The sequence below is a fragment of the Gavia stellata genome, chromosome 1 (genome assembly GCF_030936135.1).
Source record: "Gavia stellata isolate bGavSte3 chromosome 1, bGavSte3.hap2, whole genome shotgun sequence".
Taxonomy (NCBI): domain Eukaryota; kingdom Metazoa; phylum Chordata; class Aves; order Gaviiformes; family Gaviidae; genus Gavia; species Gavia stellata.
Window position 1 is genome coordinate 63,888,151 of NC_082594.1, and position 26,221 is coordinate 63,914,371.

The 26,221-nt window shown below is 41.3% G+C and overlaps 1 protein-coding gene across 1 annotated transcript in view; it reads right to left on the minus strand.

Moving 5' to 3' along the window:
* NALF1 (NALCN channel auxiliary factor 1) overlaps positions 1-18,764 on the minus strand; it is a 489,801-nt gene extending 471,037 nt beyond the window's left edge. Inside the window, exon 1 of the mRNA XM_059826134.1 lies at positions 17,946-18,764. Within this exon, the coding sequence (XP_059682117.1) occupies positions 17,946-18,764 (819 nt within the window). The remainder of the gene's footprint in view (positions 1-17,945) is intronic.
* Between the last annotated feature and the right edge of the window lie 7,457 nt (positions 18,765-26,221).

The window sequence follows — 26,221 nt, forward strand, 5'->3', positions numbered from 1 at the left end:
TCCTGGATTTCTCATTAGAATGTAAGTTTACCCTGTTATTCCCTTTCAAGCTATGACTGTATTGCCTGACCCAGCACACATGGCTCCACTTCTGCACCCTTTTTTTGAGAAAACCATGTCACTCTTGCTTCCAAGTAGTACAGAAATAAATACAGTACATAAATACATAAATAAATACATAAATAAATAGATAAATTAGACTTCAACCCAATTAGCTCTTTGAAAAAGGAATATCCTGGTTACTTTTGGGACTCCCACATGTAAGCTATTTGTGGATTTGCCAGTGCACCTGACACAGAACACTTACGGTCTTCAAGATGCATAAGCAGTGACAGGCACATCTTGATAGGGGAGTGGGATGGCTAAACGAGAATATATGGAGTAACTAGGTATAAAAAATATGGCTCTTGCAAGATAGATCATGATTACCCTCCCAAGAAATTAAAGGAGAAACTGAACAAAATAACAATATAGAAGAGAAAGCAAATTATTTTTTACATCATTTTTTGTCTCAGAGAGCACTGAGGAGATACCAACCTTTTCAAGTAAAGATAAGGATCTTTTGATGATTCAGATATCATAAGAGGAATGGCTGGAACAAATCAATAAAAAAAAAATCAATGTATCCCAAGAATGGTATGCTGTTTATTCAAGGGTCCCAAAGCAATTTAAGACTAAGCAAAGAAAATCCACAATTATGCAGTCTCACATTGAAATCAGTTTGTATACTGAACCATGCAGGAGAGCAGTCATCTTCATGTAACTACTGAGAGAAACTGAGGAAGAATTCAAACAGCTCCACAGATGTATTACTGCAGCAATAAATACGCTAGCTGAGGTACCAGTTAAAAATAAAAGTGTTAAATATCTGGATTAAAGTTAGAAGCCTTAATGCCTTGTACATCTTCTTAAGCTATTAGAACTCTTTTGGCATTTTAATAAATAGCAGGTAAGAGAGAACTGGCTGATACCAGTTTTCTAGACTTTCAAGGAGCCTTGGAGAACACTTCTCAGAAAAGGATATTAGAGAAACGGAGTTATCACAGGGAGAGAAGTAAAGCGTCATTGATTAGAAAACAACTACAAAAAGCAGAATACAGAAGCAGAATACATTTAGTAATGGTCACCGCTCCATGTGGCTAAAGGTTAACAGCAGGGTGCCCTCAGGTTCTTTACTAGGGATGAGTGCATTTAATCCATTTATTAATCATCTGGAAATGGGACTAACAATAAGATGGAATTGTTTACAAGTGACACAACAAGTCTTGGACTGATCAAGGCCAAAGCAGGCCAAGGAGCTTTTGGGTCATTTAAAAGTGCTCAGTGAAAGGGGAAACAATGGCAGATGTTTCCAGCACTGTCAAGCCTAATAGATACACACTGGAAAGAACCATAAGAAATCGTTTATCTAGAATTAAAAAGTCGGTATGACCACTGAAAGGGAGTAAAAAACCTCTTGATTTGCACAGATCAGTGAAAACACTCCTCTGGGACCAATCACAATCTAAAATAAAGACATTGTTGAGAAAGAGATGAAAAGGAAAGAGTACTGCTATAGAGGTTACAAAGGCTAAGTTTTATTTATTTAGGGGAGAAGCCTGACACCTCTAAGGGAAGAGACTAAAAAGACATAATGAATAAGTAAAGGTAAATCATGAATAAAGTAAATTATATAATTACTTATCTCTCTTGATAAGACAAATGAAGAATTCAGCAAAACTGAAAATTGCATATTTAAAACAGACAAATATTTTTATTTTTCATTTAAACCAAACAGATGGAACTCCATGTATGATAGTACCAAGCCCAAAGGTAACACCATTTTAATGAAGGACTTTGATTTTTCTGTGGATTTACATATAAAAGTTCTTCACTTCAAAGTGCTCTGTTCTGTACAGCAAGCCGGAATCAAACCAATAAATGAAACAATAAATGAAAAGTCAAGCTACCTCTGCAGTTACCCTCTTCTGTTTTGTGGGCACACAGCTTATTCTTATCCCAACTTCTATACCCTATAAACTACACTTTTCAGTTGCAAGTCTGCTGTGATGGATATCCATCTTTCATTTCCCCTTTCAGAAAATTGTCCTTCTTAGTACAGCATATTACTGTATCAAAGATCCACAGTCAAACATATCAGCAGAGGTTAGTTTGGTAGAGAGCTTGAGGAGGGGGAAAGAGAAACAGCTAGGTAGTTGTGAACAATAAAGGGAAAAGAATAGCTATATCCTAAAAGATTATTAGTTTGGCTATACCATGTTAATATAATTTACGTAAGTATAATCCTCTCCTTCTACCCTAGTCTCCACTTTCATCCAACAATTTAACACTAGATATCAGAAAAAAAATCCTACAGGAGATATACAAAAAATTCAGTAAGAACTGTAGGAACAGAAATCCTATCTTAATCATTACAAAGAACCAACAGAACTAATCCATGAACCATAGCAAGAACCAGATTTTGATGAAATTTTGGTGGTTTTGCCACACATTTAGAGAAAATTAGGATTTTGAATACTGTTCTAAGTGCCTTTGAAAATGAAATTTATTTCTAACAATAACATACTCCTTCATGTATGGAAATATACTAATAGAAAAGTGTACGGAAAAGTATTTTCCTGAATCCTAAGTGTGATAAATCGACTACTGCCTAATATGAGTTAAGAAGAAACTGCAAACCTGCAAACGATTTTCTAACTGTCTGGTGTAGCATTCATTTTACCTCCCAAGCTTGTTCCCAGAGATAGGACATGACACCAAGCAGATCACTGAGCAGCGTGGTATGTCAGTTCCTGTATTCTGCTTACCAGAAATACACTCTCTTCAGTTTTCTGGTTCTTCAGTGTTGGCTCCTTCAGGTTTCAGGATAAAGCAACGTAAGTATAATCTGAGGTAGATCCTATTGACACCTTATATGAATATGTTGCCTATTTACTCTTATGGTGACCTAAGTTAAACCTCTGCAATGATGGGTACCTGCCACGCTGACTGCTTTTCCAGCTGGCAGGACAGCGCCCTGTCTCTGCTAGTTGGTCTCCCTTGCAGTTCCTGGTCAGCTCAGTAACATCAGGTAGTGAAGTAAGTGCTGATCACCTGCAGGTCTCCCCTGATGTTTCAATCGCACACACACCCCGATACTATTTCAGCAAATTATTTCTTTATCCATTTTTTCTAGGTCAGTGAATCACTTTTCACTTTCTTTTTTAGCCCTACTGGAGTTTTGAGTTGGTAAGAAAGCTTCCTGGTGGTTACCAAAGGCTAAAAACATCAAGGCCCACGGATCTTCAGGAACATTGTTACTATTCGAACAGGGTTGATCATGACCTCTAGAAGAACTAATTTTCTTCCCAGAAGTGCGGTAAACTTACTTAAAAACAACTCGATACATGGCATGAATTTTCAGGGTTCAAAAGCAATGACCACCTGTAATTACTAGGAGTATTGCAATAAAAATGCCTAAATAATAAAAACTGGAAAGGTAGTAGTTCCCCATACTAACAGCAAATATTCTATCAGCAAGGCAATATTCTTCTAGTGTTATATTTTCTAAAGAAAGAACTACACAATACTTTTTTAATCTTTCAAAGAAAAAAGCTTTACTCTGTGGAGAAAAATAATATCAATCCATACCATAGATACAGTTTTGTCCTCAATGCTGAAAAAGCCAAAGAAAATGAAGTCTTCACAGGTATATAGAAAATGCAATAATTAAAAAAGAAAATCAGTTACTTAGGCTTTCCTGCGTATCTGTTTGTCAGTTCAGTGGTTACCTAAAATCCAGATTGAACACAGCCCCATAATTTTTTTTCTTCTAGTAGGAAACAAGAAAATAAGGTAGAAGATAGGGAGGGCAGTATTTTATGAAGGAAGGTCAGACTTGTTCCATTCCTGCCAATTTCCCTCCCTCCCCATACAAATTTTTCATTTTCATGATTGCTTAGATATTTTTGCACCATTCTGAAACTTAGAACTCAAGAGTTGCCATAAAGAGGCACTGAAAGATCTGTTCAACCTTATGTCCATGCTCTGGGAAGGTGCTGTGAATTCCACAGTGAGGACAGAGGCAGCCCAGAGAGCCCGAAACGCAGCAGAGCTGCAGAGGTTCTGCTGCACAGAGGCTTCGCAGCTGCAGGGAAGGCATAAAGCAAAAATCTGCACCATGCTGCGCATCACCTCCATAGGCCAGCAGAAGATGGAGGGAAAAAAACTAAAAAAAAAAAAGACAAAGCAGAATAATAGATGATCACTGGTGCCATGATTATACAGAGCCAGGTGCAGTGAATCATTTCAGAGCTCCAGCTCAGGGCCTTGAGCTGCAGCCCTGAAGAAATTGCTGAGATACCTTGGGAATTATCTCCAGGCGAGGGTTGAATTTCAGTCTTTTTGACTATGGCCTCGTGAATATTAACAAAGAGCGTGACTCTGTAGAAACACTCTGTAGACTGAAACAGTGCTGAGAGCCTGGCACCCACTTTATATGTGTTTCGTAGGTTTTACTTCAGGCTAACCCTAGTCCTATAGACTGGATGCCCCCGGCTGCCTGCGACTCATCGGATGTGCTTCTGGGGCACTTCTTTGCCTTTGCTTTCAGCAGAAAGCAATCCAGTTTGTGTGCTCCCAGATTGCTCCATGACGTGAATCAAGACGCAGTAAGAGGGGGAGTGGGACTGAGTGGGTGATTTGTTTCAAAAGCACACCCCTGACCTGAAATGCTAACGTAGACACAGCCTCAGGGCAGCGTCCTGTATATAGTTCAAGCACTTGAGATTTGTGAGCTGCCTGCCCAGTTTGTACAGACTCTGTAAGAAATGAATAGTTGCCTTTTAACTCTCTTAAGACACAAAGTGAAGAAAAGAATTTGAAGCAGTACCAGCCCTTTGAGGAATAAAACAGGTGCACCTCATCTTGCTCTTCATGCTATTGGGCCCCTACATTGATAAAGTACTGTAGTATTTGAGTTCCCCAAAAGCCCTAATACTTGCAGGAAAAAAAAAAAAACAAACAAACCACCACTTTCAGGTCTTTTGCTTCTCTTTAGAAGATATCACCAAATTATTTTAAACATCTTATTATTCACATATATTTAAGCTTCATTTTCTATCCTGTACACAGGACCGCATATTTCGAGTAACCCAGAAAAAACTTATCCATATTTACAGATCTCTTACTCCTCCCTGTAAGCCTACTGATCTTCCCTGCCAGTCATGATTTTGGTAAAATTCTGAGATGTAAATATTTCCTGCAAGCTGCAAAACATATAATCTCCTCCTCTTGCAGATCTAAACAACCATAAAAGGAGAAAAGATTGCTTCCATCCCAAATACCAGCTCTCTTCAAATCAGGCCTGTATTAGAAACGATGAGAAAAAAAGTCATAATATAAATATTTACATTCATACCAAAATTTAAGGAGGAATGTTTCTCCAGTGATCGGAAAGAAACAGCCACGAGTAGACAGGAAACTGCAAAAAAGGTTTAAATAAATATTTGGGAAGTCACTGAAATTCATGCTTATATTGCACAAGCTAACATAATTCTGCCCTTTAATATATTCTAGAAAAAATATAAAGCTCAGATGATAGAACAATAACAAAAACCTGATCTCCCAGATAATCACAGCAATCAAAAGATCCTGGTCTTAAAAAAAATGATGTAAACATGCAAAAAACCTTGTTATCTTGTTATGTAATGTGCAAATAAAGAAGCAGAAACAAAAATAATCTAAAATACTCCAATTAAGCAAATAGAACATTTAAGGTAACTTCTTCCATAATCTATTAATATTAGGTAACAGAGACACACTGAGTTTTAAGTGGTTTTGTTCCAACCAGCGATCCATATTTCAGTCCAAAGAGAGGAGTTGCGACCTGTAAAACAGGATTAGTGCACATCCTGGCTGTGACAGAAATTGATGCTTGTGCATTCCACATTTACTGTGGGACCTTTCTGAAGTCTTGATGAAAGAAAGAAAATACCCCAAGTAATTTACCTTTCCAGATCAGTCAGAAAACAAAGAAATCAGTGCCTGAAAAAAGGAAAAGAACATTTAGAAGCAATTGTTACATTTTTCTCTACTTCCTGAACTAATTCTTAATTTTAAAGAATCCAGGAGATTTCAAAGATTTCCATAGGACTCAGCTTCAGGACTGTCCTAGCCTCTCCAAGACGTTTGATCCTACTTCAGTAATTTCCTTGTTGCACCTCCTGTAAGACATACACGTATATACATACATGTTTGTATAATACCTGTAATTTTTATTTAAGATGAGTCATTGTTAAAATTGCTACCTTCTTTGCAAGTGTTGAAATGTACCACAGAACAAAACTTCCGTTACCCGATCAATTCTTCAACTTATGCTTAAATTCTAACTGTATTTATACCAGTGTAAATACAGTCTACAGTGATCAAAGCAACTTCTCTGGATTTAAACTAGCAATACTACTGATCAGCATCTCTCCTTTTAACCCTGGCAGATGACCTACACTCTTGGCTGGAAAAGGCAAATTAATTCTGTTTTGTTGTCTTCAAGGTTTTTCCCCTCTTGGAGACCTGAACAAGTTAAGTTTGTAATATTTTTCTACAGTGTGCCTGAAAAATCAATAGAATAAGAGAATGGGATCAAGACCAAGTACAACAAAGAAAAGGGAAAAAAAAAAACATTACTCTGACAACAATAACAAATTAGTAATGTCAGTCAAAGACAAGGAAATGAGCATTTAAAGCACTCTGCATATTGCTATTTGTATCAAGGTTTGTAAAGCAAATCAGTCTGAGTCAAATCTGTCCATTTGATTTAATGTATTTGAGTTTTAAAGTATACCATGTGCCTCCCCTTGCTCTCAAAATAGTATTACATTTAAGCAAAGCCATTGATTTCAATGGAGTTAGTCCTGGTTTATGTCATTGTAGATTCCTGATTAAAGAAAACTGGTCTATGTTTACAAATGAAAATAAAACAATATTTTAAATTCACATCTGTCATACAGAGATTGGCTTGCAGTACATTTACTCAGGTCACATCCCAGGAATCAATCTCAGCTGCTAAATTTTGAAAACCTATTGTTACAGTAATGATTTAATTTTGTTATTATAGTGAGGTTGCAAAAAATGTATACTTATAAGATTCAGCTTTAACATTTATAACATTTAAAGAGGCAAAAGAAACCATAATGCACTTCTAACGGTATTGGGATATAAACCAGCAAGCCTCATTTCCTGAACTCCGGTGATACACTGTATCTTGTTAGCTAAACTCAGCTTATAATAGGGGTCATTTCCCCAAGGACTGTTGTATCAGAAAGCATAAAAGAAAAAAATAAAAATAAAAAATTAATTCTGCTTTTAAGATAATTTGCCCAATACTTCAAATGTACTTTGTTCAGAAACTCCTACTTCTTCATAATAATGGTCCAAGTTCTGACAGGTTCTGTGTAGAAAGATTTACAGGAAGACTTTAATTCCATGACAGAACGGGACTGGAAATTAATATCTCTCATCTCTGAATGCATGAAGAATTTTAAAAGCCATCCCACGGGGCCTTGGCTATGTTTTTGTTTTGCTTCCTTTTTTTAAGTGCAGAATCTCAAGCCAGTGGAATCTAATCCCCATATATCCTCTGCCCTGGCCCTGCTCCAGCTGTGTAGCTGAACAGGCAGAGCCTCCGTGTTCCAGGCAGCATGTGCTGGGGTGCCCCATACTCGTTCCCTTCTATAAAAACTTTCTTATTATGAAAACCGCCCAGTTTCACTTAAAAGGACTGTACCGCAATACTAACAGCTTGAACATAGTGTGAAAGGAAAAACATGAAAGGATGTTTTTGTACTTATAGGGGTATAAAATTTGCAATATTCCAAAATAGATGCATTTGGAATACTTAATAATAATAAGGTCAATGAATGACACGGATCTTTCTCCACCAATTACATTACCTGACTGACTTTAACATGGCTGGAATCAGTACAGACACATCCCATTAGAAAACCACCAGAAACTTGCTTAAGGAATTTACTAGCTATCAGTATTCTAAATAGATATCATTATAATACTTCTCTTGAAAATTTCCAGAGGTTTTAGTCTTTGCCAAAGCATGGAGTTCAGATTATTTGTAACCATTTTTAATAAAAAATATTATGACTGACATATGTAATTTTATTTTTAGCATTTTGATATTATACATTAAAACTCAAAGGTATAGTTTTCTCATATTTTAAAAAGAATTTACTTATAAAGTGAGGTGTGCTATACCAGATTTCACCACGAAGTGATCTTCTTTTAAAAGTCAGTTATAAGTCTTTGAATACACAAGCATTTTTACTTGCAACTATAAATAAATAAAATGTCCTTATTATCCTAAAGCTCTTCTATACAGAAATCCAGTTTCAACCAATATCATATGTGAAGACAATGTTAAGAATACTCATGGGAAATTTGCATGTAATTTTCTAAGTATATTTTTTTAAAATATATACTTGTATTATTTATTCCACAATAAAAATAACCTAAAAAATACATTTTATTGTTTATTTGTTATTTTTTGTTGTCATTCTACAAGTTGGGCTTTCTTTCAAAGAATGTCTGTTTTTTAATCCTGTGTGCACATATACAAATACAAAAATTTGTCTCAGCAGAGATCATTTTAGTGCCTTTGAAAATATAACTTTACTTCTAACAGCAATAAAGATACCCCTTTAAATTATGAAGATATACTAAGAAAAACACTATGTATTTTCCCGAATCATGAGCATAATAAATCAACTATCACCTAATATGAGTGAAGAATAAACTTTTCACACTAGCAAAAGATTTTCTGTCTGGAATACTGTTCCTCATGAAGAATATGTATACATTAATAAATGTTTATATTTATGGTCTTATATTTAGTTGTCTATTACTACACACAGAAATCTGCAAGATATGTTTTCATATATATTTTAAAGCATTTAAGGGTTGCTCAAACTCTTCCTTAATAAATCTTTAAATCCAAGTGTTTACCTACATGAATACATCTCACACAAAATTAGTTTTTCTGAGAAGAACCTGAGAGTGTAACCCCTGAAATACAGAGAGCAAGCTAACCAATGTAGAGCAATGATCAGCAAATCATCAATCAATAAACTCTAGAAACTCTCTTATTCTCCTAAAAGAATGAATAAACTGAGAAAAACTCTTTTTCTAAGTATCACAGACTATCCATCTTTTCCCCTTCCATTTAATAAAGAACATCCTCTGGTTCTGGATTACTAATATCTTAAAAATGTAATAAAGATACTCCATTATGATGTTTTACAGACATGAAGTGTGTTGACAGGCCCAAGACACCATTTCCATAAGCGTTCAGGCAAATTGAAGGCAACATCTAATCTAACATGCAGAGGATCAGCAAGAATTAAGCATGCATTTAAAAAGCATTCTAGACATCGTATTTGCTTCCTGGAAAAGTATCTCCTGAAAACTACAATACATTGCACATTCTAAAATGCAAAAATAACATAATTCCTTTTTTTTTTCCCCAGATTTTATAATGGATAAATTTGAAAATATAATGGCTTGACTAAGGAACTTGCCTCAATTATCACATTAAAAAAAAAAAAAAAAATATCATAAAAATGCAACAGTCATATCCCAAAGTGAAAATTTGGAGGGTTCTTTTATTTGTAATTTCTCGGGTACAGTTTCCCCCTAATTTCACTGAAATCATTTAAAACATCCACAATGACTTCCAAACGGCTGCAGAATTTCTAAAAACCTGGATCAAAACATATTTTTTGTTGGTAACTTCAGTTCAGATCACCTCTGCTACTGTTTTCTATCAGCAAATTGTCTTGTCATGATGAAATCTCTGAATGATCTCTTAACATCAATCTGTATGAAACATGAACATTCCCATCAGGATCTCCAAGACACTTCAAAGGACGCAGATATTCATATAGAACTGCTGAAGTTTATCAGTTCGACATTTATCATCACCATTCGTCCCAACAGTCTGGTTGCATTTTATCAGTGTTTCAAAGGGGCCTACCGGGTTCTTCCCATAAAGGCTTTAGAACAATATTATTTCAAACACAGCTTTTGGGACATGTCTATCAGTTTGGATGAAAAAGATGAGATGAAGGGTGGGAGAATATGAAATGTTGAGCAACTTCACTTCAAAGCCGCTTACATCATGCCCTGTTCTCTTGGTCATTATGGGCTGGGAGCTCATTGGCTATAGCTCTTCAATGTGCATGTTCTAAAGGAGCGACCTATGTCTTTCATATATCTGCCCTGTTTGCAAACAAGGTCAGATCACAAATCCAAAAATAAATCTGGTCTTCATTTTTTTTAACATACCTTCAAATTAATAAAATCTCTCTAAGAACCAGAATATGTCTCTAGTGCCTCACTAAATTTGTATTCATTTAAATGATTGATGCTGTAAAGTAAACCAAACTCTCACACTTTCTCACTTGGCAATGTTTGCTCTACAGTTCTGACAAGAGAAAAGTACAGTGAAAAGTACATAGAAAACTACAGTATGGTTATTTTAGTAACGTAGCATAAACGTCTAAGAATATGTGCCTCCTGAGTGAGAGAGATTGGATAGGCTTGGGATTTCCCTCTGATTGGGTCTAAGGGAAGAAAATTAAACCCAGTGCAATGTATAGGAATTCTCACACACATAGACACCTCCACCCAAAGAAACCCACCTTCCTCGTAAAGAGGGAAGGCAGAATATGAGAAATAATCCGTAGCAGATTTAGGTGCAAAAATTGCTATTAAGAAGATGACATACAACTGTTACTGTATGGTTTCTCAGTAGAAATAACAACTGGAAAAGTAGTATGTAGAAGCTCTTGGTCTTCCCTCTCTCAAAAAAGTGATAAAAATAGAGTTATGTCATACAAGGCCCTTTCCTGTTCTCATCCCTAAGAACCAGATTGCATAGTTCACACATTCTTCAGTGACAGAATATAGTTATCGGAGAAGTGAAAAAGGCTTGTGATTTCACTAGGTTGGTGTGGGACAGCAGAAGTAGCAGGATTTTACAAACTTTCTCGCAGTTAAATTTTGCATATGAACAAAATTTCATCCAAACTTATTTTTTATACCAAAATCACTGTGTTAGGCTTCATCTAATGTGACTTCAGAGGTCAACAGTGGAGGTGTTTGTATCTGAGATAAAATGACAGCATGTGCTTTTTAGAGACAATGAACAGAAAATAGGTACTTTTAGGACATAATCCATCTGACCTATTTTAGATGTCCACTTTATTGTGAACTGACGCAGACTCTAGAATTACCTATGTATCTGCATCGACTACAAAGAGAGTCTGAACTTTTATATTTGATGTGAATGTCCCTACTGGATATCTACTTTTTTTTTTTTTTTAGTCAGACGAATTATTTATTTTTTTTTTCTATCTTCTAGGGTGTATGAGTGATACTTATCAAAAAAAAAATTTAAGAATTCAGCTTCTAAGTTACTTTTCTCTTTTAGGCAATTCACAGATCTAAATTATGGATCTTAGTGCAAGACTGAAGTGATAAATTACTAAGTATAGACCAAATGATTTTTAGGCAGGATAAGTGATAGAGCTATAATTGGCATTTTGATTACCTTTCCTAGAAGATCATGAAATGAAGAAGCAAGGCTGCCGCATTCTCTGCAAGGTGCATGTGAATTGTACTGCTTGATGCAAAGAGAACCAGTGAACAAAGTAAAATTGAAGGCAGAGCCATGAGGTCCCTAGCCATGTGTTGCTAATACCATGAAGTGATAAATGGTGGTTGCTGAACTAGGGCGGAATCCTCTTCAACTACTCTGTGCTAGTTGCCTGCAGTCCTTTTTTTCCTAAATCAGGAATGAAGTACCCATCGACACTGTGAATGGAATGAATACCTAGACGATCAACTAGATGCAAACTTTTAAAAAGTTAGGTGGGGTGAACTCACTTCTGGAAAGAACATGTGGGAAATATGCTCTTTCAGGAGTGAAGAGATCTGATCCTGATCCAAAAAAGCATTTAAGCAATTGAATGACTACAAGCATGTACATAGTCTTCCCTGAGTGCAGCGCCATTCATCTAGCCCAAAAACAGCAGACTGAAGCAGATTGCTGAATCAGGATTTTAGGCCAAAACACAAAGTCCATTAGTACATAGTCAGTGTTGCTCCTTATATTAATATACCAGTGCACTATTACAAGAATGTTATACTAAATTCATCCACATATTTATCTTAAATTAGTTTTAAAAAATAATTCAACTTCTACTTATTTTTAAAATCAACCAAACAAATAGCATGTGCAAACATCTATTTATAAAGTCACATTAGTTTCACAGAATTTTAAACAAAACTTTTTAAAATATATACATTTAAGTATCATGGCTTTTTAATTCAGCATATTATTAATTTTAAAAAGACCTTTAAAATAAATATTTAAATTTCAACACATTCTGAAAAGGCATCAATTCAGTAATTAATGTTTATTGTTTCCCGTTTGTATTAGATGCTGACCATCAGTGCAGATTTCTGAAGGTTTAATTTGTAAGAGTTTCTTCTGATTAGCTTAGGTATCACTCTTGCATATAATAGAAATATTATGTGATTAAGATGTGCAATTGAAATGTCTGTCTTTGCTGCAGATGCTGGTCTGTGTGACCTTTTGTAACAGAAGGGTTCTTTTATCACTTGAGCTTTTGGTTTCGTATTTCTCATCTGCTCTTTTCTGCCAGCTTAACTGAGAGTTTAAATCAAAACCTAATTAGACTACGTATGCTGTTTAGGAAAAAGTTCTTGGAAAAGTCATGATTCATATAAGCTTTGATATTTCCAGATAAATGAGAACAAATGTGATTTTAATTGTTTTAAATAACTTTCAATCATCCTCTTACTCAAATAAAAGTAGTTGAACACTGTTCTTTGATTAAAAAAAAAAAATTATCTAGTTACAAAAGGACCAGCTCTATAGTCCTATCAACTATACCAGCTATATTTAATGATGAAACCCTTTATTGATATGCATGGTTTTCAACTAAGTAGTGTTATACCTTGGTTATTTTCATACATATTTCTGATAGCAATATCATAAACCTCAAAGCAGAAGTTTTTAAAAGATATTTAATTCCTGAAAAAAAAAAGAAAAAAAAGTCTGTGTGTACATGTTGAGCACCTAGGATGTCAGCTAAAGTTTGCTTTTTAGCAATGTTGATATTAATAATTGTGGTATATTTTTGTTTTTCTCCTTTGACATTCTAGGAGGAAAAATGAATTATTTTAATGTTATCTTAATTATAATGCACTTACCTGAATTACACTTTTCAATATTTTAACTAGCACTAAGGAAGCCACATTTTAAGCACTCTCAACTTTCACTGAGTTAAAGAAACCTGTGTCAAAAAATGCTAACTGATGTTTTGTTCAAATATTAATAAATACATCTGCCAAGAAAGCCTTGGCCTCTGATATTCTTCACAAAGACAGTTCTATGTCTCAAAAAAAAAAAAAAAAAACCCAAAATTAAAAACCTTTACATTTATATGTCCTACTTAGTTATTTGACCCAGTTCTTAATCAGAAGTAGCCAGAATTTTCTTTTATTCCACAGAGCGATTGCCTGCTGTCTTAAGAATAAGAACTTGAGTATTTCCCCTGATAGAAAGCTGACAAGTCATTATGAGGAACTGTGTCTTCCAACATCAAGCCAATACAGTTCTCTGTTAATTGTTTGAATGCAGTCCTGTGTCACACTGCATATAAAAATGATATTCTGGAAACCAAGAAACTATAGATATTGCCAAGAACAATCTCTGTAAATATAACCACTACTTTATAATGTGCAAAAGCAAAATTTTGTAAATATTTAAAAACAATCTAAATTAGTTTTAAAACAGAAAACAAGAAATGTAGATCCAGATTCTTAGTTACTCTGTTACTTTAGTGATTCAATAAAGCTATAGCAATTTATTTATGTCACCTTGTTGAATATGTAATACATTCAAATGTCTGTCTTTCTTACATTTATTGTTTAGCCATTACTGCTATGTGACTATCAAGACAAGAAAACAATATATAAAAACATCAGACTTTGAGGATATTTTTTAAGAAATAAGTTGAAGACGGACTTGTAATGAGACAACACTGATATCCAGAACTTCTAAGCAACATACAAAGTCTACTGACATCCTAACAATATAAAGTGCATATGCATGCTCGATACTATCAAAAATAAATACCCATTTTCCAAATGTTCTAAAAATCAAAACTCTCAGCATTTTCTACAAAATTTTCAAAAATCCCAATGCAGCTCAATGATAAGTTTAATAGTAAAGACCTTAATTACAGGACCGCATTCTTTTCAAAAAAATGAGTGAGTATACTTAGATATTAAAACCAAAACCAAAACTCACTATGTAGAATAGCTAAATATGAACTGATAACCCAAACAAGTCCTGACTGCAAACTTCTGCGATACAAAGCAATTTATTTAAAATATTCTTCTGACACCAGGAGACATGTAGTGGAACACAGAATATTTTAAAAATAAAGTTCATTTTCTTCCAGTTTCAGATAAAGGAATGAAAACACAAAATCTGAAGTTTAGACTCATACACCAGAGGTATTTTGATACGTGCTACTTGTTATAACCAATAGTACTTTCTTGAAAGGTATAACTTGCTGGACTGAGAAACCCTCATGATTTTCACTCTTTACTGCGAGAACTGGCTTTGTCGACGGTGGGGGATGGTGGTGGGGAGCGTTGGGGAAGGGGGGAGTAATACCCGATTGCAAGTTTTAGGTTGACTCTTATTCAGTGTAAATTTTATTGATTTCGTCATCAGCTATAATTGGTCGACTGGATGAAAAGCTCTCTTTTTCTGTGAATGAAGCAGCCCTCCCAGAATACTAAAGATGTCTTAAATGGAAATAGATTATTCAACAAGTCTTTCATTGTATTAAGCCAGTGCTTACATACATGATTATTGAGCAAAGTCAGTATTTTTAGCATTTTGTTTAAAAGATAAGAAAAAGCAGCTCACCACATAAACCAATCAAATAGTATGTACCTAAAATGCATAGTTAGATGACAAGTTATTTTCTATTCTGATTCTTAAGTGAAGAGTTATCTAGATGTCCGATGCTCAAAAAATCAGTATTTACTTACACAAAAAAGCTATTTCCTGACTAAGTTTTATAAATGAAATATGTATAAAACACCAGAAAGTCCAGCAAAACATTGCAATATTCACGAAGTATTCCCCACAAGTTTGTGGTTTCACCCGTACACACTTCAGGGTAGACCACGTACAAGCACATCAATACACACAGCTATCAGACCGCTGGACCTGCTAAACGCTTGGCCCTCTCTGCCACCAGAATGAATCAAAAAGCTCCAGAGGGACCCAGAAGCACGAAGTCAGGGCGCAGGCGGAAAAGAGAGGCTTCTCCCCAGCGCGGCCGCGGGCTGCCGGCGCTGCCTGTGCAGCACCTTGGACAGCAACCTCCGCGGCAGCGGCCGCCGCCCAGCCCAGCCCAGCCCAGCCCCGCCGCCCAGCCCAGCCCAGCCCAGCCCAGCCCCGCCGCCCAGCCCAGCCCAGCCCAGCCCCGCCGCCCAGCCCAGCCCAGCCCAGCCCAGCCCCGCCGCCCAGCCCAGCCCAGCCCAGCCCAGCCCAGCCCAGCCCAGCCCAGCCCAGTCCAGCCCAGCCCAGCCCAGCCCAGCCCAGCCCAGCCCAGCCCAGCCCAGTCCAGCCCAGCCCAGCCCAGCCCAGCCCAGCCCAGCCCAGCCCCGCCGCCCCGCGCTCCCGGCGTGCGCCGCCCGCCAGCTTCTCCGGAAAGTGAAAGAAAACACGAAGTTGCACCCCGGGTTTGGTGGTTGGGTTTTTTTTTCTTTTTCCTGCTGCAATATCCTTCATTTTTAACACAGACTGGTCGGCCAAATTCTCAAAACATAGGGCAATACTGTCTGGCACTTGGAACTGGAGAACCGCAGGTCATTGGCACTGCATTGGTCTAGTTTATCTATATGTTTCATGCAATCGTTTTAACGTCAACAACTTTTTTCTCCACCATTAGGCAAGTATTTCTCCTTATTCAGTCTCTGAAGGGGAAATCGTTACACAGTGTATATTTGCTATTATGTTAATTTTCAACACCTTTACACCATGATATACAGTAGAGCAACTGCACACTTTGTGGTAAAGTTCGGTCAAACTAAACTGTGATACAAAAAAAATCACTTTAAGCAAGTAGAGGCTGATTGTTTGGGAGCACAGAGCAGTAGGTCCATTTCTAGTTAAAGAGGTACTGAAATGGCAAAGACGTCCTTACAGCAGTAGACATCTATTCACATTTGATATGCTTTTTATTTAGCCAATTCACTCTGGAAATAAAATACATTTACATTTATCAGTAACTGAGTGTGTAACATATCTACAATGAGTGTGTACACACACGGTTTATAACCTAGAAACAGTGGAGTCAAAATTACTGATGAGACTACTTTACTTTTGTCAGGTTTAACAAGAAAAAATAAATACGGCAACTTTGCTACTTTATCCAATTAGATATTAGGGTATTTCAGCTTCTGGAGGGACTATGGATTGATTTCTGGGGCACAGATATGTGCAAATTACACTAACTTACTGGTGAATGGGGTTCTTTAGGCATGGGCTGTTACCATGAAATGATTTCAGAAGGCCCTGCTGAAGTTACAAAGCACAGAGGTACTGCTAGGCCTTCTGTTCAGAGCGGTGATTTGTATGCACTGTTGTGTTCCACTACTAAAGCAGGATTTGGTTCAGATTGGTAAATGTAGTGCTACAGTAGTCGAGATAATCCAGTTCAGGGCAGAAACCATTCACCTGGCCCGGCTCTCAACAAGTACTCAGACTAACAGGGAAAAAAGCATGCAGTTAGTTATTTTAGGTGCCAAGGACAACACTTTTTTCTGCCCTTTCCTGTCTTGAGAGCTAGGCCAACTAATCGTGTGCAAAAGTAGAAAGAAGACAACAACTACACGTAGCCAAAGTGAGACCCTGCCGTCTAACAACGGAAAAGAAAACCCTCTGGATCCCTCTGACCGGTCACCGGCGGCACCAAAGAAAGCCGCGGCGGCTTATTGTCATGCTGTCACCATCACTTCCCAACCAAGGGCCACCGCGGTGCCCGTTGACATCCCCCCTCGTCCTCGAGCTTCTGCTAACTCCACAGATTTTGGCAGAGCGCCTGGAGACACGGTCCCGCTCCCCGCTCTCGAGGCGACCGGCAGCCTCCCCACTCCGCAGCCCCGCGCATCGCCGTGGCCGCTGCTCACCGCCCCTGGGGCCAAGCGCCCGACAGAACCCACCCGGAGCCGCCGGTGCGCGCCCCCGGCCGCCGCGGGGGGACGAGACGCCCGTCCTCCGGGCACCGCGGCCACCAGCCGCCCCGGCCCCGGCCGAGCCCCGGCCCCGCCGCGCCTCTCGCGGGCTTGGCCGCCGGCCTGCAGGCTCCGGCTCCGGCCTCGGCCCGCCCCGGAGGGCCCGCGGGCAGGGCAGCGCCGTCGAGCGTCCCCAGCCCCGGCTGCCGTCCCGGGCCCCGCTCATTGGCATGCAGTCCCTGTCGCTGCCTGCCGCCAAGCCGCATCCCAGCCCGCTGGAAGCCGGCAGCCGAGCCAGAGCCAATCGCATATTCATGAGGAGAGGGAAATCCAGCGCTGCACTCCCAGAGGACCGAGGATCACTTTTTTTTTCTTTTTTTTTTTTTCTTTTTCCCGACCTTACCCCTCTCTCTGCCCTCCTTTTAGCAATGCGTTAACGGGGGCTCCCCGCCGATATCCTCCGCAGCTCCGACTGCACCCTAAAAACCACGGCCGCCGGCGCCAAGAGCAGAGACCGAAGCAGCCAAAACACGGACCACGGCAGCCACAACAGAGGAGGGAGGCACGCCAGCCCGCCAGCCAGGGACAGGAAACACAGCAGGGGCTCCTACCTTACAATCCTCGGGACACGATTTCACCGAGTACTCATCCGACTGTAAATATTTCTGGAGCATAACCTCAAACTCTTCGTATTTCTCCTGAGCGTGCTGGTCGTAGCGCTGGTAAGCCTGGACGCACTGGCTGCAGGAGCCTCCCCCCCTCAGCACCACATCCAGACTGCAGTTCAAAGTGTCCGGATTGGACAACCCGGCGAACAACTCCCAAAGTGTGTAGGAATTACAAAAGGAAAGGTAAAAATCCGACAGGTCCCAGCCGGGCGCCGGGCTCTGCCCCGCGCCCCGCGGCCGCCCCGGCCCCCCCCGCCGCCGGCACACCGCCTCCGCGTCCCCCACGCTGAAGCACTGCCCGGACGAGGAGCCCGGCGGGGGGCACGTCTCCAGGGGCCTGGCCGTGGAGTTCCCCAGGAAAGCAGCCTTGCCGGGCCGGGGCTCGGTGCCGTTGGTGCGGCTGCCGCGGCTGCCGCCGCCGCTGCTGCCGGGGGAGGGCGGGAGGGAGGGCGAGGGGGGGGCGAGGAGCCGGGGCGCGGGGGGCGCCGGCTCCCCCATGCCCGCCAGCAGCTCCGGCTCCGCGGGCTCCGGCTTCTCGGGCGGCGGCTGCTCCTTCTCTCCGGTCCCCGTGAATTTGGCCTCGGCGCAGAACCACAAGTGATCAGAGAGCAGGACTGTGAAAAACAAGAGCGATGCCAGGGACAGTCGCCATTTCTGAGCCCTCTCTGAATCCGTGAAGGGTTTCTCGTTCTCCCGGGGTGCGAACCAGATTTTTAAGCCGTCATCATACTGCCGACTGCACATCCAAGCACCCCTGGTCATATTTTGGGAACGCACAGTCCTGGCCGACTCCACCGTGAGGGCTCCTTTTCCAGTGTCACCACAATATGCATTGACTTAAAAGATCGGGGGGATTTTCTTGCCTGCCTTCCCTTCTCTCGCTCGCTCGCTCGCTCCCTCTTCCACTCTCCCCCTCTCTCTCTCTTTCTCCCTCTTCTTTCTTTCTTCTTTTTCTTCCTCTGAGATATTGTTGGGTTTCGCCGGTGGCTCTGCCTTGGTCTCACCGCACGAAGCAGCCCCAGTCCATCCAACGCGGAGTGCCGTGGAGAAGATAAGAGCAATAACGCAGAGAGAGGAGGAGGGAGAGGAGATGGTGGTGGTAGTGGTGACAGTTGGTGGTGGCGGGGCTGCGCGGCTGGTCCTTTCCCCCTCTCACCCAGGCATGGTCAGATCGCAGCTCCCCATCTCCCTCCTGAGAAAAGCCCGCTGCCCCCGGACAGCTGCATGCCGCGTCCCCCGCTGCCGACGGACGGCTCCGGGAGGGCTCCTCGCCTCCTCTTCCTCCCTGCCGCCGCCGCTGCTCCTCTTCCTCAGCCCCGAGCCTCGGCACAGATGCCTGCACCGCTGTCTCCGTCTCCTCTTTCTCCTCTCCCCCCCTCTGCTCTAACTGGAGAGACGCTGCTGCAGGGCTCCCGGAGCGCTGCCGAGGATGCTGAAGAGGAGGAGGAGGAAGAGGAAGAGGAGGAGGAGGCTGCCGGGGCCGCCGCCGCTGCTGGTGACAATGGGCTGCGGCTGCCGCTGCTGCTGCCGCCGGGCGCGGTGTCCCCGGGCGCACGGGGCGGAACTGCCTGGCTGGGGGCCCCCGATGGGCACAGGCATCTTGGGCCCCTGGGCTAAGTTGCCGCCATCTTCGTCCTGGAGAAACACTTTTTTGGGGGGAGCTCTGCCTTTTGCGTCATCTCCTCCCGCGCCGAGATCTCTCTATCCTGGCGCATTGGCAGCAGCAGCAACTCTGCCTCCTCCTGCCTGAGGAGGAGGAGGAGGTGGGAGAGGCACTGGGGACCACATGGCCCATCCAAAGGGCTTCCTCGGTGCAACTCGTTCTCACCGAAGGGACTGCTCTGTACCACCCTCCAGCCCTCTCTCCTTAAGGGTCTCCTTCCCTTTGTGGCCCTGAAACACCATGTCCACACAGGATGATGGTTGGCGAGGTCTGTCGCCGTATCCGTCTTTGTCATAGCAAATCACAAATGGCATATGAAACTCCAGGCATTGGATCCTGGCAGGTTTTGGCCCCACAGTAAAATGCCTGAACACAGCTGCCTGTCTTTCAGTCAGCGAACTGGAAAGCATAATGCCCATAAACGCCAAGCCGTTCCCCCAAGAGAAGTTTTGCAAAACCCTGGTCCAACACATGAGCTGGGTAAATGCTGCCAGTCTTTGTGTTTCACCTTTTAGATGTCGCTGCCTGGAGAGAGAGACAGAGAGCAGACTTAACTCTCCGGCTAGGGTGATGAATGGCTGATGATTTCCACTCAGAGATCCCACAGCAGAGAACCCACCACCTTCTGGCCCCAACCAGCAGGGTCTTTTGCTTAAATAAACATACTGTTTGGTCACTCCTAAGTTACCTTCATCTTGCTTACTGACGCACCTTAATGTAACAGCAGCAGAAAAACTTGGATCCCGCACAAGACAAGAGAAGGTGCCAGCTAGAGGTTGAACGTTATCAGATGAAGACCTGGAGTTACAAGGTCTTCCTCTCGAGACATCAGGTATGCTATCTGGCCATAGCATAACCAAGACGTCTATTTTAATTTCTCCATTGGACTGGGGGAAGGTTTAGAGGCCACACCTTTCCTTGTTCTGGAGGCTTTCTCCATCCTTGGGTAAGGGACCATTTAGAACTGCTAATGGCCCTTGAACAAGGTGCACAATGTACCCCAAAAAGGTGGCTTTTCCCCATTATTTGGTTAAAGAAAGCTTTATTCCTTAACAAACATGGCCATGATCTATAAACTGATATAGATGGCTGAAAGCTCTCTAATTACGCTTCGAAAGGTGTAGTGGGAAGAAAGCTGAAACTAAACCATATCAGAGGAGGACAAAACTTGTACCTTTTCTGATTGCATCTGTCGTTAACTGAGGGGTGAGCTTACCAAGGAATGTGCTGGAAATTCCATCACTTTGAGTAATAAATCAAGGCTGGATGTCTTTCAAAAGGAGATGGTATACCTCAAACAGAAGATGCAGCCCCGAGGGAGGAATTGCGGAGCAAGGTTCTATGCCCTGTGTTATGCTGGGGGTCAAAGCACATTATCATAATGGTCTCATTTGGCCTTAAAAGATCTATTAGTCAAATTCTACACCAAGCAGAAGTTATCAGTGGATTTTATTTTGATAGACTATTTAAAGACACAGGAATAAGTGCTAATATTATAAGAAAAAGTCTACAGTACTCAAATCAGAATGCATCTTTGCAATTCTCAGTCAATCAGCTCACACCATCTGCTAATGGTACATTATTAATTTTGGTCTTGGAGCTTTGATTGCAGTGATTTGACATACTGGGCCCTGTTCTGTATCTGCATTTTTGTAACGCTTTCTGCTCTGGGACAAGAATGTGACCGAGCTTTTAGGAGCGAATCAGAACAACTTAACTTTTCGAACATGTAGTATCATTTATTTAGTTATATTTTGCTTGGTTGGTTATGTATTTTGTGGTGGAATAGAGTGACTGAAACAGAAATACAAGTCAAAAAAGCCCAACTGGGATAAGCAACAGGTTCCTGACATCAGGTCTGAGATTTTCAGAATGTGTTCCTTTAAGATATGTGGCAATGGCTGCATAATTATTCTCTATTTGGCAGCCAAACTCAGGGTGAAGGAAGTCAGTTTTGGAGTCCCCACCTGGCAAACAGGCTTGATTTATTATTTTTTTTTTTTTAAATAGTGTTTTCCTGTTGGGCTGTTGGGAAAATGAGAGGGTAATAGGCAATTTTGCAATCCACATGGAAATTAGAAATGTTCTTTGTAGCAGAATTTTAAGAACCGGTAATGAAAAAATGCTAGTATCCAGACCTCATCCGAAACTTAATATGAGTGAATTCTTAAGTCTGTGCTCCTCTGTTTACACTTGTCTAGAATCAAAGCAAATAAAGTCAATCTGCTAGGATTTTTTAGATATACTTGGTTTCTCCAAAAAATCCGTTTTCACATCATGCAGTATTTTCACACATTTCCCAACTTTTATCTGGAAAAATAGAGTGAGAGTTCTTTCTCAACATGTAACGATAAACTATAATAAGACATTCAGCAGTCCTGAAATGAATGCGTCCTTGCTTTTCCAGTGACCGTTTTCTGTGACAGAGAATGTGTCATGCAGAACTGCTGTTTCGCTTGTTTCCCCCAAAGCCCCATTCCCTCTCCACCTAGCACGGTGAATAACTTACAGCATCACTTGCAGCAGCTGGTTCCTGATGGATCCGAACAGATGCAGTTCAGTTCTCTGGTGCCCCTTAGTGTTAGGTCTTGGAGCTCAAGGGAAAAAAAAAGGCTATAAAATGATATCTGAGAATCAAGAAGCTGATTGCATGCGGTGGGGCAAAGAATCTGTAGTATATACTGTAGCTGCTTTCTCTCAAAGCTCCTTCAACAATTTGTTATCACAAATCTGATCCAAAATAACAGAATTTTATTTAAACCAGGTTAATGAATTATATGAACGTGAAGAAAAGGGATGAACTTTCCTCAAAAATATCGTTACAGAAGTATGTCCCCACATTCATCATTCCTCCTAAATAACTCTAATGGCACAAAATACTGGCTTCACTTTGAAAAGACACTTTTTATTGGGAGTATTTATTAGTCATGTTCCAAAGCATGGCAAGTGTGAGGAGCTCATGGAAGTCTGTCTCCCTAGCTGGTGGACTCACCAGATGTTTCACAGACAGATCTCCTTAGAGTAGTGTAGTTCAGTGTCAGTTCTGCCATACAGTGCTTCAATCAATAGAATTAGAGCTGATGTTCTTTAATTCTTTGACTCACAATGTGTAAGATGATAGCTAATTTATCGAGCACTCAGGACGAAGTCTAACAGAACGAACATGCACAACATTCAAGAGACTTGAAGCTATTGCTTAACCTACATACCATGTGTTTTCTTTATGAAAGTACTTTAGCTTACCAAACAGAAATAATTCTTGACATAACATGTTAATGGTAATAAACACTCGTCAGAATAGAAGGCTTTACTGTTTCAAAATAAATGTTCTTAAATTTTTGCCTAATATCATGCATACAGTAATTTCCTGCATTAGTGTCTTGTTTTTCTTTGATTTTTTTTGATACAAAACTATAAGGTCTGAAGAGCTGTATATAGGTTTTTCAGATGATTTTAACAGGTTTGAGAGCTGTGTCTTGTCTTTGTAATGTGTATGCTTTACATAAGAAAAAAATGTGTTTTCTAATTGCTAAGCAGCACTTCTTTTTGTATAATCCTGCAGCAGGCTATTTTTAAAATAATAGATTTCATTTTATTTTTGGGTTGACTGGTTCTACTCATAGGAGCAATTGCTGCAACAATTATTAACAGAAATACTCAGTTAAACCCTTGCATTGGAGTGTCATCCAGCAGTTTTAATACCAAGCAAACATTATCAGGCCCTTTACTAGTTCCTCTTATGCTAGTTATTTCTTACAGGTTAAACAACTTGTATTCAATAGGGATATCTATACATTCTTTGTAGGCAAAATGATATGTCAAGTATCTGCTTTAGCATCCTCGGAGTTGTATAATTTTTGTTTTATTTTGACTTTTTACATCAAATTGTGGGTATTATTCTACCCATTACCTGTGAAGGGAGTCAGAGATTTAATTATCTGAGTCTATTTACAAAGAATAATATCCATGATAGTTGTAAGACACAAGCAAGTTAAGAATACTGAAGAATTCATTTTATTTCCCATCAAATTCCTAATGGTTTAGTTTCCTATTCAGTATTTTCAGTCTATTCCGTATATTCAGTATATATTCGGTCGCTGAGGAGACCAGCTCCAGTGCAGATGGTGGAGGAGCTAACAAGGAGAGGTGTACTACTGGACCTAGTACTGACAAACAAAGAGGGACTGGTGGAGGACATTAAGGTTGGGGGCAGACTTGGCTGTAGTGATCATGAGAAGACAGAGTTTAGGATCATGTGCAGTATGCACAAAACAACAAGTAGGATTGCAACCTTGGACTTCAGGAGGGCTAACTTTGATCTCCTCAAGGAACTGCTTGGAGAAGTCCCATGGGTTAGGGCTCTAGAGGGTAGGGGGGCTCAAGAGAACTGGCTGATACTCAAATCCCACTTCCTCCAAGCTCAGGATCGGTGCATCCCTAAGAGCAAGAAATCAGGCAAGGAAAGCAGGAGACCTGCATAGTTGAGGAAGGAGCTTCTGAAAAAGCTCAAGTGGAAGACAGAAGTTTACATTATGTGGAAGAAGGGACTGACCACTCGGCAAGATTACAAGAATGCTGTCAGAGTATGCAGGAATGAAACAAGGAAAGCCAAGGCCTCCTTGGAATGAAACCTGGCAAGGGATGTCAAGGTCAACAGGAAGGGTTTCTTCAAGCACATTGGAGGCAAAAGGAAAACTAGAGAAAATGTGGACCCACTGTTGAATGAGACAGGTGCCATGGTGACAGATTATGCACAGAAGGCGGAGTTACTGAATGCCTTCCTTGCTTCAGTCTTTACTGCTCTGGCGAGCCCTCAGGAGCCCCAGACTTCAGAGGTAACAGAAAAAGTCTGGAAGAAGGAAGACTTTCCCTTGGTTGAGGAGGATCAAGTTAGAGACCAGTTAAGTAAACTGGACATCCACAAGTCCATGGGTCCTGATGGGATGCACCCACGAGTGCTGAGGGAGCTGGCAGAAGTCATTGCTGGGCCACTCTCCATCATCTTTGAAAGGTCCTGGAGAACAGGTGAGGTGCCTGAGGACTGGAGGAAAGCCAGTGTCACTCCAGTCTACAAAAAGGGCAAGAAGGAAGACCCAGGAAACTACAGGCCAGTCAGCCTCACCTCCATCCCTGGAAAGATGATGGAACAGCTCGTTCTGGGTGTCATCTCAAAGCATCTGAAGGAAAAGAAAGTTATCAGAAGTAGTCAACATGGATTCACCAAAGGGAAGTCATGTCTGACAAATCTGATAGCCTTCTACAATGGCATGACTGCATGGATAGATGAGAGGAGGGCAGTGGATGTTGCCTACCTTGACTTCAGCAAGGCTTTCAACACCGTCTCCCACATCATCCTCATAGGCAAGATTAGGAAGTGTGGGTTAGATGAACGGACAGTGGGGGGGATTGAAAAGTGGCTGATAGATAGAGCTCAGAGGGTTGCAATTAGTGGCACAGAGTCTAGTTGAAGGTCTGTAACAAGTGGTGTTCCCCAGGGGTTAGTACTGGGTCCAGTCCTGTTCAATAAATTCATCAATGACCTGGATGAAGGGAGAGAGTGTGCCCTCAGCAAGTTTGCTGATGACACACACCGGAAGGCTGCGCTGCCGTTCAGCGTGACCTGGAGAGGCTGGAGAGTTGGGCAGAGAGGAACCTCATGAAATTCAACACAGGCAAGTGTAGGGTACTGCACCTGGGGCAGAATGACCCCATGCATGGGTAGAGGTTAGGGGCTGACCTGCTGGAGAGCAGCTCTGTGGAAAGGGACCTGGGAGTCCTGGTGGGCAACAGGACGACCATGAGTCACCAATGTGCCCTTGTGGCCAAGAAGGCCAATGGCATCCTGGGGTGCATTAAGAAGAGTGTGGCTAGCAGGGCGAGGGAGGCTATCCTCCCCTCTACTCTGCCCTGGTGAAGCTCCATCTGGAGTACTGTGTCCAGTTCTGGGCTTCCCTGTTCAAGAAGGACAGGGAACTGCTGGAGAGGGTACAGCAAAGGGCTATGAAGATGATTAGGGGACTGGAACATCTTTCTTATGAGAAAAGGCTGAGGGACTTGGGTCTTTTTAGTCTGGAGAAGACTGAGGGGACATCTTATTAATGCTTCTAAATACTTCAGGAGTGAGTGCCAGGAGGATGGGGCCAGTCTTTTTTCAGTGGTGCCCAGTGACAGCACAAGAGGTAACGGGCACAAACTTGGCCATAGGAAGTTCCATCTAAACATGAGGAGGAACTTCTTTACTTTGAGGGTGGCAGAGCACTGGAACAAGCTGCCCAGAGAGGTTGCGGAGTCTCCTTCTCTGGAGATACTCAAAACTCTCCTGGACACATTCCTGTGCAACCTGCTCTAGGTGAACCTGCTCTGATGGTGGGGTTGGACTAAATGATCTCCAGAGGTCCCTTCCAACCCCTATCATTCTGTGATTCTGTGATTTGTCAGAAAGCTGAGTTATTGTGAGAAAGCTTCAGGCATCTGGGCCTGATTGCCCCAAAGCAATGGGAAATGTATGTTAATGTTAGCAGGCACTGAAGATACTGTTCGCTGTTTGAACAGCTCC